Raw genomic sequence first — 20,052 nt, forward strand, 5'->3', positions numbered from 1 at the left:
TGATTAAAATGGGGAAAAGGGTCAAACCTGTAGCAGATACAGGACCCATGAGGGAAAATGACGCTGCAAGCTGCATTTCTGACTGCATTTTAATAGCTCAGAAAAAGTAACTACTTTAGAGACCGATGCATGAACTTTAACATCTAGAAAGCTGTGAAGGCTTTTCAGCAGCCACTCATCTCTACAGACCACAATAAATAAATAAATACACCCAACTTTATTACATAGACACAACTCCCTCAGGGTTAATGGTTTGGAAACTGGCTCTAAATATTAATGGCGATGTTCCTTTTTCTCCTTCCTCATCTTCTCTGTTCTACTTAAACAAGTGTACGACCAAATGAAATTGATGTTTTTTTAGCTTTTTTCTGCTGTGTTACTCATTTTTACTTGTGCACTGCGAAGCCTCAGATATGTTAAACAGCTACAGATTTTAAGGAATTTTTTGTTCCCTTTTGTTTACACTTCCTTGCTCTTCTGAATGATCCTCAATTCATTTTATTGCATTCTCTTCCAGTGAGAAGTATACTATAATTCTAACAAATACATAATTTTTCTTTGCATCAGTCTGATTCCTGGAAGATTTGATCTCTTTCTGCCATACTCTTGATAGTTATGTGAAGCCTGTTTATCACTGTTTTCTAAATGTGTGTTATTTTGGCAAAATTGAAAAAAATAAACAAATTAAAAAACAAAAAACTGTAGCTTTAGAGAAAGGTTTACCATGGCTTTCAGCAGGTAACAAGAAGGCCAAATGAAGTGAAGCTTAGTAACTCTGTTTTATTGTTTTGAACTTTCACCTACAGTCATGGAACGTGATTTGGAAAGGCTAGCAGCTTTTCACAACAGGAATCTACAATTTCCACAGAATAGACACAGGGAATGCTGTTTTATTAATGCTAAACATGCTGACATAAGATGCTAAAAATGGCTTAAATAAACAGTACAACTGTTCAGCTCTGAAAATAATTAACCATTGATAATACAAATAATTGAAAATGAGATTTTTAATGATGTACTTAAAAACTCTTGAATGATGAAATTGATAAATATATCAAAAGTGGCTAAAAATCAGAGCAGGCAGGTCAAACATTAACAAAAATTTTAATCAAAAACTTGTTACAAATTTCTAAAGTGGTGCATTTCCTATTCTGTACTTTCAGCATTTTTTATTTTTTTTTACACATACTTAACTATCAGGTACCAAAAGGAGCTTTTAGCCACCAGCCGTGCCTGAAATTGCACATTGTGTAATTGCTTTAACAATCAACGATTTACGGCAATTTTCTATAATAAAGCAATAACTATATATTCTTAAAAAAACAAAAGGCTTTTTGGAGTATAGTAATCGATCAGCAGTGGGTCCCTCAGTTAATTTGGTTTTATCAGGATTTAAGATTTGTCAGATCTATCACAACCACAGTTAATGAAAACATAAACATGCTAAATTCTTAAGAAAAAAATTTAAATACAGAGCATTTTTAGCTTAGTTATGCTAAAAAGTGTATGTGTAAATAAACACTTTTTCATAAAAGGTTGTGAAATTGTTTATTTATAGGAATTAAACTGAAAGAGACCGGAAGAAAATAAAGGATAGATTTTATATCGGGATAATTTTACCAGATAGAAAATCGGGTACAATTTAAATCATAGTCTTCAGGATAGCATTGGATTAATGCACTAATGAAGTATCTTCCAAAAACAGTTGCAAAATTAAATGTATGAATGACTGGCTGCTGGTTAATATGATATAACCAAAAATATTTTACACATGGTTGGAGTTTCGCTTAACAGAGTCAAATGAAGCCATTCAAAATGGCTCATATCATTAACATGGGCGCGCATGAGGAAGCCACTTGTGTATTTCCTTTTAAGATGGCCTATTGTCATCTGTTGTAAACACTAAAGTACTCTGCTTCACACTGGATCTGTGTGTAAACTTGCTCACTAAGAAATGTTGTGGGGTGAGGGCATGTAATATTTTAAAGCACTCAGCTCGTGTGATTTTACAGCCTCTAACACTTTGATGTTCAACTCAAGAAGCCTAGATGACTTAATGCAGCTCTGAGTGCGCACCTGCAGAAATGAAAGGAACTGTGAGGCAGGAGAGGAGGTGGAGAAAGTGGAGGAGACAGAAGACGGAGAGCCAAGCAACCCAACAGGAGAGGGAAGCAGAGGGGAAGAGGACCAGTCAGGTTTTACTCCCCTGCTGAGAACAACATTTTTTTTGTTTTGTTTTATGAAACCACCCTATAAGCTGCTTGTTGGAAGAACACAAGCCAATTAAATGAAAAAAATAAATATATAAGAAGCCGCCAGCACTGCTGGATCATCTAAAATAAAGGCTTTTTATGAGAAAAGATTGAATAACTCATAGCTCTCCTGTCAAAATACACTGAGAGCAGCAATATGAAAAAACGCTGTTTGTGTACAATTTTACATGGCGGGAAAAGTTGTATAGACTCCGTTTCCTGCTCTTCCTTAATGTCCAAGATATATAGAGAACTTGAAAAACAAGACGATGAACTATTCAGCATTTATTTCTCCTAAAGACCACAAGGGCTGCTAGTGGCATTAATCCAAACTTCAGGTTTGAACATGTAAAGTCAAATTTCTGGCCCTTCGCTGTAACGTGATTCTGAACCATAAAAACCCAGACAAAAATCAGAGCATCAATCCCGACTGACTGGGGCAGCAGCACCGTAGCCGGAGGCGGCGCTACGGTTTTGATTTGAATTTATAGCTCACGGCAAGAGAAGGAATAACATTATATTTCCACATATTTCAAGGAACCTGGAGATTTTAGGGCATAGAGATGAAACATAGAGAGAGCTGCAAACTGAAAGGTTTATATATGCTTGTTATGATCAAATTAGATTTCGTGAGTTATATTCTTTGAGTTAAAACCTTGTTAATTGAAGGTAAATTCATTAATTATGTTGGGGGAGGCAAATGACAAAAAAAAAAGAAAAAAACAAAAGAAAAGATGGACAATTTTGATTTCATGGCCTTTGAACGTCTACAGCTAGTGGAGACAGATGAGGGGGCAGGAGTGACAGGAAGGCTTCTGAATTCAGGGCAGCTCCCATGACCTAGCAGATGGAGACAATTTCTATGAACAGTTCAGATCTGTTCCATTCTGGCGAAAAAAAAAAATCAATATGCTGAAAGTAGTTTTTATTGAATCGTCTTATTACATGTGAAACTGAGCACAAACTAACTTAGAATGGACACATTTTGAATCAAAAGAGGCTAATTAGTCCTTTTTTGCTACAGTAAACTCTCTAAATGCTTCTGGTATTGCCTGCAAGGATAATTATGCTGTTATTTAACGACTCTTGGAACACTCACAAAAAAAAACTTCAAACTGTACCAAAACATAAGCTTGGCCTGTCTTTAGATATTCTTGATCAAAGTTTTAGGCATACAAAGCAGCATGAACGCATGCACAACAAATTGGCAATTAATGTGAAAGAAAACCAGTTTTCTTTATTTCTTCTGTGGTTTTCATTTTCAAGCGACTAAAAGCAAAGTGGTCGCATCATAATGTAATAATTGTCACTTCCCAGAGCTCAAAACGTGAGGCGGTATACTCCGAGACACAACTTAAGAGTTTTATGCCATTTTTTAATTCCAAAATCTGAATAGTTCGGAATTTTCTTCTTTTTCCAAGTAGAATAAAATTTGACATTTGTTGTCACAGAGTGACAACACCCTTTCCATTTCTGCACATGATATCAGTCCCAACAAGAATGATGGTTCAAATACCCTGGTGGAAAATTAAGTGATTTTTGCACCAAGTAGGTTTTCGAGTGCTCATTGAGTTGAACAACTTCTGGAAGATTAAATGCTTGGAATCAAGTTGGACCCCAATTGTTAGCGCCTGCAGCCATCGCTCTTCATTACTACAACCATTTATTAGTAGAAACAAGAGGGAGGTTCAGTTATTGGGTCTCCACTAGTGAGAAAAATGTTGGAGGTAAGAGGTGCAGTCAACATCATTGCAACAGAATTAATTCTCATTAATTAAATCAGTGTGGAGGTAAAAAAGCAGAGCAGAAAGTTAAAGAACCCTGGTCTTCACTTTTCTACAGAGACACTGATTATTTCCATACAAGCAGCCACTGCAGTATGAAGATAAGCTAAAATGTACAAATGAATATTTTACATAATTAAAATCAGCCAGCCTCCTGGTGCTTCCTCAATTTTATAATTTTTGAGCCACAATGTACAGTTCTCCTCAAAAGTGTTTCTAACCTTTCACATTTTGTCTTGTTACAACCAGAAAATGTAATGTCATTTATTAAATGTAATGTCGTTTATTAGCATTATATGACAAGTCAAAGTAGTGAACAACTGCGAAACTGAAGAGTAGTAAGAAATATTACTTATCCCTCCTTCCCTCCCTTATTAGAAAGAAAAAACTTAAATATTATACTAGTTTTAACTTTGACTAGTATTTTTCCTTTCCTTATCCACTACTTATTTTGACTTATTTTAGATCTAACAGCAAGCAAAGTTTGTGGTTGCAGTACGACACAACGTGGAAATGCATTTTAAATATATTAAAACAGAGAAAGTGTCTGTACCCGTCTCCACATCCTGGGCGTAGAAGTGCAGAGTGTCGGTGATTTCAGTCACATATACGGGTCTGTAGTTGGCCACACGTTCCTTCTCCTCAGAGACATGCACAACCTCCTCCACGGGCTTCTCCTCGTAGTTGGCCCAGATCTAAGAACACAGAGAAAAAAGTTACAGCTCAGTTATTCCAAAATTTGACTTACAGCTCATGCATAGTTTCAATAAACCTGAAAATGGTTTGTGACGCAAATACGAATAAATATCTCCCTTGATTTCAGGCAGATATGGTACATCTAGACATATGATGAGGTTAACTTCAACATCATCAACTTGGTGATAATGTCACAAGCCGGATAAAAGATACAGCCACAGAGTTTCTTTCACAAGCACAGCAGTTCAAGTTTGTGTGTGTAAGCAGGTTGGATCCCTTCTATGCTGCATCAAGGTTAGTTCTCCCTCACCTCCCTTGGAAAAACAGAGGGCAGGCGGCTCATTAGGGAGAACAGCTTTGCCTTGGGCCACAAATCAAACTGCGTGGACATCAGTAGGTGTGTGCGTGAGTGTGTTCGCAGAGTGCAAGGGAGGCAGTGCACTGAGTGGGTGGTTATTAACACAGAATGTTACGTGTTTGTGTACAACTTCAATAGAGCAATGGTGTTAAGCACGCATTCAAGCACAAGATGGTGAGGATGAAAGGAAACTAATAAACTCCCCGTGGAGGAATCTTTGGAAGATGAGGTGCACCAAAGCAGGAAGTTCTAAAGTCGAGAAGTGCAGTGGCGCTTTGGGCTTAAACTTTCTGTGGGGCTGTAGCAGCAGAACTCGGTGCTGTTTATCTACTGGCAATTTAGGAAGGATTTTATTTTAAAAAGGTCAGATGAAAAAAAAAAGCTCAGGAATATCTGGTTGGTCATTGGATTAGCTGTTTGGGTTTTTTCCCTATTTGTCAAGAGCTACAACATTTATTTTTCTTAATTTGCTGCTGCATCTGACTGCTAATTTGTGTTTATATGCATATAATTGAGCAGGATTTGCAAGAAAAACTGATTTTAACCCTAAAAAGACAGCTCTCTGTCAACCTTCAATGTCAGAATGAGGAAATTCATAAAACAGAACCTGAGTTCATCTGGAATAAAAAAAAATGCTTAAAAATGAAAAAAAGAAGCAGAAATAAAAAAGGGAGAAAAGAAGGTTGACAGAAAATAAACAAGATGAAATTTCAGGGATTGAGGGCAAGCAAGGTTAATGAAGAGCAAAAATGCAGCCACGCTTCACAAAGCCCAAGATCAAGCAGGATTTTTGCCTCAGCACCAGGCAGGTGTGTGCAATATTAGCATAGCAAACATATGCGGCCGAATGAACACATTACAAGCACGCTGACGAACCCTGGAATCCACCGCATCCCGTAATAAACATGCTTCCCACATTCTGAGGGAGCTGACATGACTCGGCTTTTAATCAAACCTGCAGCACCAATTAGGGATGACAAAGATTAGGTGTCACCATTCATTAGCCCGGTGGCCATCACTGCAACACTTTTACCGCGGTAGCAAATGTTGGAAATCCGAGTAGGACATGATGTCCGATAGCAAGGGTGTGTCGGTCTCAAGGGGGCGAGAAATTATTAGATTATAAAAATAAAAAAATAAAAGGCTGACCAAACTAATTTCCACTGATTTTGTTTTTAAAGTTCTTGTCAAAGAATGGAAGACAAAAAGCTCCTTTTAAAGTATTACCCATTGGACGACAGCCTATAAACAAAAACATCAACTTTTTTTCCGGCTCCCAGGTGTCCCGAACAGCTTCATCAGTTTGCATTCTTCTGTCTGCAGTAAAACATTTGTGGGGAGAGAAAGACAAACACACCACAGCTGCTGCTGCTTTCTTTGTTGCGCCTTTATGAAAGAGCATAAAGCGCTGTGCATTCAATTCATTAACTGTGTCTAACGCTGCCAAAACGCTGGTGATTAGAATGATTACAAAAGGATAAAAACTTGTTTTGCACCCTGCCTGAATGCACCATTAGAGACGCTATAGTCCAAGTCGTTTTAAAAAAAATGCAAACTCATGCACTTGCGGCGCCCAGGGCTGATGACCTTCCGTGAGCAGCCAACCGTCCTGTTTGTTCCACTTGAATGCAGGTATGCGACGCGGCAACTACAGCCGCAGACGAGAGCCACCAAGCTGCCAGAAGTGATGTGAGAGAGGGGGGAAGAAATACACCTAAATGGGCCTAACCAACAGGCAATTAAGCTGGAGTTGAAGGGAGAACAAGTCCTAATGATGGAAACCAGGATGACCTTCATGGCAGCTGTAGAATGAAGAACACATTTACACCCGAGAGAGTGACAAGTTAATCTGGGAGGGTAATGCGATGATGGGGGAGAAGGTTGCTTATATGCTCAATGATGGCAATCAGAATCGTATAATAAAAGATAAAGTGTTCAAGCATATTTTATAGTGTTTGAATGTTGAAAACTTGAAATTATGACTTTGTTTCTTGGCTTTTGTGTCTCCCCTTCGGCAAATGTCTTTCGTTCTGTTTGTTCTCTCCGGCCCCTCTTGTGTGCTACCAACAATGAATTTATGACCGGTGTTTCTATAAAGAGGGATGAAATGAAGGAAAGAAAGCACAAGATGAAAGAACGATAGAAAAGAGAAAGGAGAGAAGAAAAAACAAGGAAAAAAAATTCAGCAAAGGAGCGACAGGGAGGTGGAAAAGAGAAATGACAAAAGGAAGAAAGGAAGGATAAAAGAATGGTTTGAAGTTAGGAAGGTAATGAGAAAAGACAGTAAGAACAAAAGGAGGGAAGGAAGAACAGAGACAGACAAAGAAGGAGGCAAGAACAGAAAGATGGACTTACAAATTACCAAGAACAGGGAATGAAAGATGTAATGACCCAGGGATGGCTGCAAGAACACAGAAGGAAAGCATTTAGGAGGTATAAATTCAGGCCTGGAAAATACTTTTTGATAGTTTTCTAGAATGTGTAAAAACCCTGGAGGAAAGACTTGCAAGGATTACAAGTCCATGCAATGAGCAACACAGCAAAACTTGTGGCTAATGCCCTCAAAACCTGGTAATCACTCTTGCTTGGAACTGCTTGGTGGATTGGATGATTGCACCCTCTCACAACAATAAGGAATAAAAACGAGGGAAGCCATTCCATCTTCTCCACTCCAAACACTCTGGCTCTGTGCAGGAGCGAGTTTTTATCCTGGAGGATAGAGTTATTGGATCCTGGTTTCAGAATTTCATGTGGATCTCTCACTGCATCTCAACTGTGGTCAATGTTTTGTTTTTAAGAGAAATGTTTTCCCATCCCCTCACATTAATATCTATTCCTTATTGCCCAATCAGAGATCTTTCTGTGGTTGCTCTGAGTAAATCTTAACTACACGCCACAAGCAGAAAATCCACAGTTGGGATTCAATTGCCAGAACTGGAACTGAGAAGTTGAAGATTTAAAGATTGCATACCAATTTGCATGGCCGTAAAGTATAATATACCTGAAGTTGAGCAGTTTTACAGAGCTTTATTTTGTCAGCCTGGTGGATGAGATACTCTACTGGCTGAAGTGAGGCTCTTCAACAGCAAGTAAAGCTCTTCTTCAGGTAGTTAAGAGGTCTGCCAACTGGCTTGGGCTGAATTTATTGAAATATTTACGGCTTGAAGTGAACAAAGTGTCCCTCAAGACCGGGATATGGGCGTAGCGGAACAAATTCACACACAAGTATATTAATATCCACACAGTTGGATAACTGTACACACATTATGGCAGAGGAAGGGGTGAGAATGAAAATTGAGTCAACATGGTAATGAGCGTGAGGTGTTACATGTAGCATGTATGACAGAAGCAGCCAGTATAGATCCAATTGAAGTGTTGTATATGGTTACTATGTAACATGGGATGTGCTCAAATTTAAATCAATCCCTTTTAAAGAAGACAAATATTTAAAAAAATTAAATAAAAATGGTGGCTAGTGCAGTTTGTTATGGATTGGTACCTGGCTGGCTCAATGTTTTTAATTTGGAAATTACCTACTTATCAAAAATCATATTTGCCAATTTGAAGGGTTTATTTTCCATCCAATTTTTGTGTATGGATACTACATTTTATTAAAATTACAGCAGAAATTTCTCAAGAAGTTACACTTTAAATGACCACAAATGCCATAAATAGTGTTGGTGAATCAAGAAATAGATTATAAACCATGGAGAAATGTTTTTCTGCTATTTTCCCAAGATGCTTAGGATTGAAAATCTTTTGGGTCTACCCCTGTCATTGCCTATTTTATCACCTGAGCAATATCTATGAATCATCTGTAGGCACACCATGCATTTCAAGTTTACAGGAAGGCCAGTTTCTATTTTTACTGAAATCAAATTCCATATCTCACAGGTGGAGAATAAAACCGGTCCTTTTACCACAGACTTCCTGGCGTTTAAACATGTTAATCTTTTACAAACCGCAAAAGGAGTGTCAACTCTGCTTTTATATTAAGGTAAACACTGATTATTATTCTTTGATATTAAAAAGAACTCATTGGAGACGTAGTCTTCCTTTCGTAAGTGCCAACAAAAGTAATGCAGTGACGGCAGCAATACCCAGATGAGTCATCTGATTCCAACACACATCAGCAGAGGAAGTAACTCCATCACAATAAATGACCCACTTGTGTATAACAGAAAAAAATTGAAGGACTTGTGAACCAACTAAAAGATTGAGCAACACACCCCAGGTGCATCTTCTTGCATGTCTTTTATGTAGCTCTGTTATTAATTCATAACGTAATCAGCTGTGGAGGACAATTGAAATCAATAGGGTGGTGTTAGTCATAAAAATGCCCTTTGTTAATCAATTTAGCCCCATTATGACCCTGATGAATCTGTTCGAGAGAAAATGATTCACTTTTCACATACAGGAGTTAGGGGTTGAGGTGGAGAAGGCTCTGCTGTTGGTCTTCAAAACTCACTACATATCCTACAGACCAATCCGCACTCATCTCTCCACTCATTAATTCAGACATAAATGCATACATGCAGGGTAGGGGCAGAGCCCCACTGTTATGAATTGTGGGCCAGGAAGTGCAACACGTCTCAGACTGCTCAATTTTTATTTTTTTTTGTTTTTTTACCCTTCCAGGGGGTCTTTTGTGGGCTCTAGTGTCCCTTATATGAAAGTAGGCTGACAGGAAAGGGGGACAGAGAGGAGGGAAGCAATGTGGCAAATGTCGCCGGGTCCGGGAGTCGAACCCGCGACAGCCGCATCGAGGACTCAGGGCCTTCAAACATGGGTCGTGCTATCCCCTACGCCACCATGGCACGCCCAGACTGCTCAATTTTAACATACTACAGAAAAGATTATCGATACATAAACATTTCTCTAAGATTTTAGATAAAGAACATTGTTCCCTCCACATCTCATTGATGTAACATTAAAAAAAGACATGTTTGTTATTCGGCCACGGGGAGGATTTGATTGGCATGCTAAGAGCTCATTTAAAAAAACAGCACTGGTATCGTGTTAATGAGTGCTCCAGGTTTGTGAAGCAGAAAGGTGGGCGACCCCGGATTTCCTGTTCCTTAACGATGTTGTCTGTATCGACTAAACAATTAGAGGCGAGGAATGATCAACAAGACAGACAGCTGCTTCAGTCAGATTCTTTGCCTCATCACAACCACGATAATTACAATGCAGACTGTTCGATGGTTTCTACAGAATAAACACTCATCATCAATAAGGTTACTCACACCATAAGGCCCAAACAATTGACCAGTCAGAATACAGAAATTAAAGTTTTGTTCAAATTGAAGCCCGACGCTAAGAAAAAAATGCTACGTACCTTAAGAGAAAAAGGAATATATGTAGAAGATTTATAAATAAAAATAATATAATGTAATTTTAATAGAAGGCATTTCTTTTAAAACAAACAAAAAAGTAAATACTTTCCATGAGGTCATTTCAATAATGACGCACACTGAAGTAGTCACAAATGCTTCGTACACTTTATTCTCTAATAACAGCAATACACACCAATATGACTCACCACCAGTGACTAATATAATGAGAGGCTGATTCCAGGTAAGTCTTTGAACTCACAAAGGTAAACCCCAGCTTCACTGTTTGAAAGGAGAGTTACCATAGCCCAGCACTTTGATTTACTGCCCGTTTTACAATGATTGGCTTATATTTTGTTGCAAAACACTAGGTCACTGCAGCGTCCATGTCTGCTTCAAGCAGAACACCTTTCCTGTGAGAACATGCCTCATCAATCTTGGCCGGATATTAGAGTTGAGTGACAGGTGCTGGGATGGCCAAGTTGTTCTGTTCCATTAAAGTGAAAAGACATGAACCCATTACCTCTGGGACCATGAAACGCCCGTCTCTAGGGTTCAAAGAGGTTAGTGATGTCGCACATTAACCCTGGCGGCTCAAATAAAGCAGCTTCAGCAAAAGGATGAAGCATTTAAGGAAGGGGAGACTTTGGAAAGACGATTTGTCTGCTGTTCAAGGTTTTGGTCTTAATCTATCCAATTATAGGATAATTACCATAACCATACATACATTAAAAAGATCACAAACAAATGAATTATGGCTGTGACCTTGGGGAACTGGTTTGGGTACAGACTTGACTTAGTAGCAACATAGTTCCTGTCAAACTGAGGTAACATAATATGACTGGTTATTGGTCTGCAAGGCCACATAACAGGACTTGGTAACAAAACATGTCAAGTTGCAGACAGGCTTATTTCAAAACAGTAAAAACTGAAATCACACAGCACCAGTAAAATATGTTTAGAGAAACTCTGTATTTTTTCCCCATGTCAGCCACAATAAAGAAGCAAGAATAAATCAAGAGATCACGTAAGGCAAAAGCAAATCAAAAAAAGTATTACATACACAAACTAGTAAAAAATTATTTAAACACCATGTATTATGTGCTGGTCAATATAATGCTATGTCACAAATTTAAATACAAAATAAATGCACTTTAGTTTGTGGCTGTAGCATAGAAAACTGAGGCATCCATACATTTGCAAGGGATGGTAATTGCGTAATAATCAGGCCCAGAATGATTATGGCCTATCTGATAGTTGATCTGTTCAGAGACATGCATCCATTCCATTCAGCCAGTAGAAAAACTGCGCAACTCAGATATAAAATAGTGGCTTCTGATTTAAAATGTAATCAAACATGTAATGAGTGCTGACAGTTTCAGGCTGTGCTCCGTCTTAAAGACGGTGCACTCCTTTCATCTACAGCTGCAGTCCTTGGATGAATGTTAAACTTAGTAAAAAGTTGACAGATTGGGCAAATTTAGACATGATTTTCGCTCCTGGTAAATTAGTGTAATAATTCTTTTAATTTTTTTAAAGTTTTGCTTCCTTAATGGTGCACATTTCTGCAGGTTGAAGGCAGTAAATTAAAAACTTTAATTCAGCCAGCAGGCTGACAGAAAGACAGAAAGCTGACAGAAAACTGGAAATGGACATAGGGTTGAGTCTCTCAGATGTGGTTACTTTAGCAGATAAATTATGTATTAAAACTGAACAGGTGGTGGGGGACGGGTAGGCAGGTTTTTTTTTCTTTTTCCCCCAGAAGATGGGAGAGAGCGAAGCAGCTGGGGAATTCGTAACGGAGACCACGAAGCAAGCAAAGGAGCGAAGGAGAAGGAGAGAGAAAGAGATCCTCCCCAGCTTCGTATCACAGCCAACAGATGTTCTCCCATCAAAGAGGCAGCAGGCAGTCAGCGAGGCTACTCAACCCCAGCTTACACGCCTAATGTGACCCCCACTTACGCTGCCAAAACCCGCATACAGGCAAGAAGACACGTACGAGACGGCGAGGGGCTTGAATGCAACCTGAGGCTATCATGCCGGGCACTTGCAAGGTTTTTCTTTTTTTTTTTTAAATCGACGCAAATTGATCCTCCTGAACACGACTGCATCAGCTGGAGGAGGAACGGGCTTGTCGTCATGCAGACAAAATGCAATTAGCATTAAACTCTAACTTGCACCTGTCAAAGATGGGTGCTATGAACATGAGAACCGAGAGGGAGCATAAGGTTGCCATAGAAACAGAGCAAATGGGTGTATAATCAAAGCGATGCACAAAAATAACCTGTACCTGTGCTAACGTGCTTAAAGGTGCCACCCTCCTCCGCTGGCATGGGAGACCAGACGGCTGAGAGGATCGGAGCGCCGTATGCAGATGAGACACACAGCAGAACCACCACACACACACACACACACGACCCCGCACACACACACACATCTTCCCCGGAGGCAGTTGCTCCGGCATATGGAGCCTTACATCAAATGGCCTGTTTTTCTAACCGGAGCGGTGACTGTGTCTGTCCGCGGCCATTAGAACATGATCAAGCAGAGAGAGATCACAGCAATAAAAGAAAAAAATAATCATAAAACAACAGCGGGGAATAAGCACGCAATTAAAGTTCACCACTCCAAAGCATGGCGGAACACGGCTGAGTTTTTCATTCTTCAAAGGAATTAGACGAATGATGAGAACCGATGCAGGGATGGAGGGCGAGTAAAATACGTCAGGAACAGGAAAGGTCTCCTAATGTACTAACCGTCACCATAACCTTGATGACAAAATGAGTTGCTACTGAAAGAAAGCGGGAGGAAACAGAGACGAACAGGGCTTGATTTGGCTTTGTTTACTATGATTACACAAACTGTTTGGCCTCACTGATTTTCAGGTATTTGGGTGATCAAGCAAGCAGCATCTTTAGTCTCACTGTCATTTCGACTGGGCACTAAGTGATGAATGATAATAATAAAAATCATAATAGAAATGATTACTTGTTAGAGATGCACCAAGAAATTGTCAGGTGATGGACAATTTTCACATTGTTCAGCCATGAATGGAAACTCGGAATACAAACGCAGAATACATAACCGGACAACCGGATTGGATCCTAAAGTACTCAAGTTCTTTCCAAGTGAATATGTCTCCAAGGTAACAATTTTCATTTATTTCATTTCACAGTGGCAAGTAATGTAATCAAAACAGATAACATTGCTTTTAAAAATGTCATCTTTACGTATTTTGTCAGTAAGGGTCCTTTATATAACCTTGAAGATGTATTGGTGAAGTTGGGCTCCCCAGAAATGTGCCCACCTGCCTTGGCAGCATGCAGAGTTAAGAGGAGGCAGCAGTTTGAAGCTCATGTGTCCCTATTCTACTCTTTGCTGCTTTTGTGTCGCTCTAGTCTATAAAATGCCTTTCAGCTCAACAGGATTATTGTCATTGAGAGGACACTCTCCAGCTGATCACTGGAAATTACTGAAGAGTTTAAGGAACAAAGAAGGGAATGGGGACAGAAGTTTATTTTGTCTAAGTATGCAATTAAAAAGCAATTAATCAGCTTGGTAATTAAAAACGCTACATGTGTTGCCAACAGTTGCCATGGTGGCTTTGTTGCTTCTTGAGCTTTTCTCTGCAGATGATTTCTGATGGCTGCTGGTGGGAGTGAGGCAGTGGCGACGGCGCTGACTCGCAGACTGACAGAGGGGTTAATATGGCAGCGCTGAAGAGCATAGAGGGGAAAAAAGCAGAGCAAGAAGTATGAAAATAAAGAAAGGAGAAGGACACAGCACTAAAGAAAAAATCTGACATAGTTCAAGTCTGAATCACTTCCCACATGTCGTGTTTTGTATTATGATTCAAATGCCTGACGTTTCTCTTGTACAAGGTTTCTTTTTCAAGGGATAAAAAAAAAGGTAAGATAATCACAATCCTCTCTTTGAAATATCTTTAAAGGTTACATTCTTTTTACACACAGGCAGATAGCCAAAATGAAGCTTGTGGGAGTGTGAGACTCATTTTGACTTTAGAAAAGGATATCTGATAATACTGAATGACGCTCTTTTGGATCCCATCAAAGTATGTTGGTCAAAGTTTACTAGCAGATCAACAACCCCAGTCCATATTGGAAAATTATGTTCTTCAAAATATGTTCTAATCAAAACAAGAAAAAAACCAAAATTTTTTAGAGCTCAAGACAAGCTTTGTAGTCAAGTTCAGTATTCTTGTATTTGTACCGAACAGCTAATGTTTTCTAAACCTCTACGGCGAAATGATGTAAAATTCCCTGGAAAACCCAAACTAAAAGAAGTTAAAAAAAAGATAAAATAAGGAGGGGCAAGAAGTAAACACACTGCTTGCCCCAACATATATACAGTATATATATATATAAATATATATATATATATTTAGCTGGAACATGAGAAAATGTATAAAAAGAGCCTAGCACAACAGTGGGATCTGAAGTGCAAGGATGATGAGATTCTGATTACATAACTGTCTCTCCCCAAGGCAAGAGAGAGGGAAAGAAAAAGACAGCGGCTCTAAAATGCACAAAAAATACACACCCAAAACTAACAGAGTAGTCCCATTCTCTAGATGTAAAGTGTTTTCTGCAGGCAAGAAAGCATCGAGCTGAACACAGTCTGACCTAAATTAGACGGGAACTCTTACAAACTCACTAAGATCTCTCCAACATTGAGACATTTCTTTCCCAGGTAACTTGAAAGTCCTGTTGAGGACATTCCAACCACCGCACTTCAACCATCTTTTCTGTAGACTAATGAGGGAAAACGAATCAGGCAAGATGCACTCTAGACTGCTCACATGGAAAATGTAACCAACATACATGATTTTATAAGCCTCTTGTTTTAATTTAGATTATATGAAAACAGCCTGTTAAAACAGATTTGCCCTTAGTGAATTCAGAGACTGAGGTTAAAAACTGAAAACGTCTTTAGGGATGTAATTTCTTTTTTATGCAAATGTGCTAGAAATCCTTCACCTCATTCACATGACCTATTCTCTGAATATCAGAGTTTTAAATGTAAGTCTAAACAAAACGTTATCTTGCACCGAGACTCAAGTAAGAACTCAACCAAACACTTGATTTTGTTTCCACAAAACTTTACATTTAATAAATATGTAATTTTGTTTGGGATTAGAAAAGTGTTTTTGAATTGAACAGTATAAATGGTAAAGTCCAGCATGAGGGGAAAAGCATTAAGCTTCAAACTTAAAAAGATGGAAGGAGAAACGGATGAAAGAAAGGATGGACAGATGACTTGATAGATGAATGGATAGATAAATGGATGAACGGACATTTGGGCTGCGTTCACACTGGAGCCTGAAGTGACCTAATTCCGAATTTTTTTGACGTAATGCGAGCTGTATCCAATCTTTTCATGACAGTCTGAACAGCACAGGTCGGATTCTTTTCGAATGTGACCCATATCCGATACGTATCCAATTCAAATTCGACCTAACGTCCAGGTCACATACCTCCGAAATGAACGAAACACTGAGCACTTCTTCTTGTCATGGTAGTTGGCTGAACACTGAGAACGCTGACGCTATTGTGCCCTTCACTGCGCATGTGGGACACTTTCAGGTCGTTTGCCTGTTCAGACTGCAGAATACATACAGGTAGCATATGTGCGGCAGTGTGAATGGCCCTGGCAAAAAAATCGGAATTGGGTCACTTTAGGCTGCAGTGTGAACGTAGTCTTGGATGGATAGAAGGAAAACATTATGAAGGAATAGAAAAAAGGATGAGAGGGAGAACATCATGGATAAATGAGAAATGTAGGATTGGTGAAAGGTTAAAAGGAAGAAAGGTTGGATGAAAGGAAAAGGAATGGAAAGATGCATGAAAAGAAAGGATAGAAGATCAAATGGACAAATAGTTTAAAAAAGAATGGCAGAAAATAAAGAATCGTTAGGACATTGAATCAAGGAATAAAGTACAATTATTGTGAAATATACATTTGTTTTTTCTCCTCATACTTATTCAAAACTGGAAAATCCTTAATGAAATTCCAGACATTTACAGGAACCCAGAACATTTTCTCTTTCGGAGTAAAATGCACAGGCACACACTTTATTCAACATCCTGGCAACAACTGATTCCTAAGAAAAAAAACAGATTTAAACCCAATAATGGATAATAAACCAAAATGCAGTCATGTAGTCTCTTTGTGGCAGCGCATTAGAGAGCATGTGGAGGTAGGCAGATTAATAAATAGGATGCCTAATTCAGGGCTTAGATTGTGAAAATGTAAAAAGCAGATGGGGGAATAAGGGAATCAAAAAGACAAAGAAGCTGAATTAAAGATGAGATTGGGAAAGAGAAAAACAGGGGTTGATAGTGTGCAGGTACTGGAGCAGGAGCAAATTAATAAAAAGAAAGAAACAGTGGAGGGGTTGAACAGAAGAGGACTACGCACGAGGGACGCAGTTGGAAGGTGAACAGAGGAGAAAGAATAAGCAAATTCATTTAGGAAAAGAACTGGCTGCTCAACCAAGAAACAGCCTGACAATGTGTCTATGCGCAGGTAATAAAGAGAACTGATGAGGCGTTTGTGCCCACTTCAGCTATACAGCAAACTTCTTCTCTCCTTCCACTGCTAAAAGTAGACTGGCCTCATCCGTTTTAGCTTTGCATTATTTTGACAAATATTCCTAGCAGCCAAAGCGCTCTCAGTTCTGCAGTTTGCAATCCTGGGTCATCACTTTCCATTTCTTCTATAGTTCTAATCTAATAAAACTAAACAAAATAAAAAGTTTTACTCATTTAAAATAAATGATTGTAAGCCCAGCATCTCTACTGTAATTTATTTTCTTTACATTTCAGGTCTCAGTACAAATACTGACTTAATTTATAGTTAAAAATTGAAAATAAAAATGTTTGCATTCTTAAACCTTAAAGCTTCTCTACCCATATCAGACATATCAAAGGCAACACATACTTGTCGTCTTAAATAACAGTTATATGTGATGCATCATCATTTTCTCATTGCTTTGTAACTAAAAGAAGAGAGCCTTTATTTATCAAGCAGAACAAATGTTAACCTAACCAGCAAGGAGAGCACCTAAATGATGCCCCCAAGAAACAAATATTTGCCATTTCATTAGACAAGAGAGGACCAAAGGAAGTAAAGGCATGGAAAATGTAAGAGAGGAATGCTTCAGTGGCAGCCCACATTAAATAGAGTTAAGTGTGGCTCCAAGCACAGGCCTTAAAAAATGTCAAAGTGTGTGTAAATGACTATAAATTGCCTGCATCTTATTTTTAGCCGAATTGTGGATATCACACTCCGTCTTGCTTCATCCATGATTAAATTAGAACTATAAGAGAGCAGCCCTGAAGCTGGATGAAAATGTGCATATTAAATGTTTTAGCATTTCCTTGATGGAACAAGAATGCATAAATGCCAATCAACATCAGGGGAAAATGTCATATTTGCATGGGGGGAAAAACAGGAAGGAGAAACTGAGAGGATGATGGGTAAAATTCTCAATTAAAAGCCTTGCAAGAATAAGGAAGTGTCACTGCTGGGAGATGGTTACTTCATCCCTTTGTAATTCCATACTTTAGAAATCTGGCTTATGTTGTAGTTGGAAAAAAATAGGTGTCAAGCATCAAAGAGCAACTGACTTAGGGCGTTACTTGTCTGTGCTAAAAACTATTTAACAGAATTTTCTACATTCGATTCAGTCGACTGTAACAAAACATTATTTTATGTCACCAAATGATCTTCCAGCATGCTTCAGCTTATATCTGGGCAGTTGAGGACAAAAGGGGTAAACAGACAGAAAAAAAATTATTGATATAGTAAATTTAAAAATATTAAAATTGCAGAAAAAGTAAACTTTTATGTGAAGCAGAGTCATTGTAGTTTTAGGACCTTGCAGTCTTGTTTTTGTACCAAAGTATGAAAGAGTCAGATGTGATTCAAAGAGGCTCCAAATAAAATTTGGTATAAACCAACACACAGGAGAAAATAAAAAACAGGGTGGATTAAAACGAAAAATAATCAACGTGTTCCAATGGTCTGGTGCTCTGCAGGTTTGGGTCAGAGCCTCCCGGAATTGTACACATTTCATTTTAACGGAGGCATAAAAGAGTCGGCTACAACAATTCCCCGTCAAACCAAGTGGAAAAGTGTTTCCTCACACATTCCCAAGAGGAACTAGTCCAAAAAAACAGGGCAAATAATCCACCAACCAAACTGTAGTCCTTCACTATTTTAATCAGCAGAAATGAAGGTGAAAATAAGTGAAAAAAGGGAGTAAAAATGGGGGAAGACTGAATTTTAAGCAGTAGGGAGGCCTCATAAGCACAGACCACAGGTGTTTTTCCATTGTGGTTGATGAAGCTTGGTGTCAATCTGCTGTGATATAAAGAACTGCATTAAAAGAAATCACCTAAGATATTTGGATAATGAGGAGCTGAAGATGGTGAAAAACATGCACCTCTCTGATCTGAGAAGAGCTGCTTGATTGGAAGAAATATAATCACCATTACTTTGATCCATATTTAAAGCACAATTATCTAACAGTTATTTATTGAGTCTAGAAATAATACACTTAATGTAATCAGACAAAGTGGACATGGTGAAAAATGGCAATATCATTTTGATAATCGTTCATTTTCAGTCAGTCAGGCTTACAATCCAATAAACCAACCATCCCTCCATACACTCAATCAGCCAAACAACCCTCCATCCATCAAACCATTCAGCCAGTCGTCCACCCACCCAATCAAACACCCATCCATCCAACCAACCAGCAATCGCTTCACTTGAGAAGCTGGCACTAGTGACTTTTGGTGTTTGTTCCAGACGTGCAGGCATTTATGCATGTTATATCTTGATCACCATTGAAAAATAAGAATTTTTGATCAATAGTTTTTGTTATTATGTAGAGCCAAACTAGAAGCTGATATTCAAAATGTCAGAGCCATTTCATAGCATGGGATTAGACATTAGTACATATAAACAACAACAACAACAAAAACAAGATAGAAACATAGAACCAAATACAAAACAATAACGTGTGATGCACAGAAATAAATCAACTAGATAAAAAAAGAGTAGAAGGAAAACTGACCAGGCACATCACATATGCACAGATGACTAAACTAAGAGGCCTACTTCTGAGTGTGTACTTCTTCCTCAGGACCGGACTGATGTCCTTGTGCCTTGATGCATCTTTCAGATGACATTTAAAACGTCAGCATGTAATCCTGCAACTCATGTAAATGTATAATTCAGCAAGCAGAAGGTGAGACTGCTCAGACGTCATTAAGGAGGTCTTAGTTTCATGCCTATAAAAAAATAAATAAATAAAGCAGGTTTGTGCCCTTGACTTTGCAGGTGACTGCAATATGCGTGGTTGCACAGTCAGTCAGATGGTGAATGAAGCACATAAAGATGGAAAGAGTATTTGTGTGTGATTTTGCAGGTCTGTGAGTATAGGTGACAGGCTGCTGAATTTGCAGCTCAGAATTGGGGCGGGGGCAGGGAGATGAAGACCAGGAGAGAACTTGGAGTTGGGGTGTAAACAGCACACACACATCAGTAGGTCCACTGATCTCTTTCTCCGTCATTCGGTCTCTCTGCCTCCGGGCACTAAG

At 38.8% G+C, this 20,052-nt stretch overlaps 1 protein-coding gene across 1 annotated transcript in view; it reads right to left on the reverse strand.

The window, feature by feature from the left end:
• snd1 (staphylococcal nuclease and tudor domain containing 1) overlaps positions 1-20,052 on the reverse strand; it is a 188,817-nt gene that overhangs the window by 47,713 nt on the left and 121,052 nt on the right. The window contains exon 18 of the mRNA XM_023350655.1: positions 4,590-4,731. Coding sequence (XP_023206423.1) covers positions 4,590-4,731 — 142 coding nt within the window. The remainder of the gene's footprint in view (positions 1-4,589; positions 4,732-20,052) is intronic.

The sequence above is a fragment of the Xiphophorus maculatus genome, chromosome 17, assembly GCF_002775205.1.
Source record: "Xiphophorus maculatus strain JP 163 A chromosome 17, X_maculatus-5.0-male, whole genome shotgun sequence".
Taxonomy (NCBI): domain Eukaryota; kingdom Metazoa; phylum Chordata; class Actinopteri; order Cyprinodontiformes; family Poeciliidae; genus Xiphophorus; species Xiphophorus maculatus.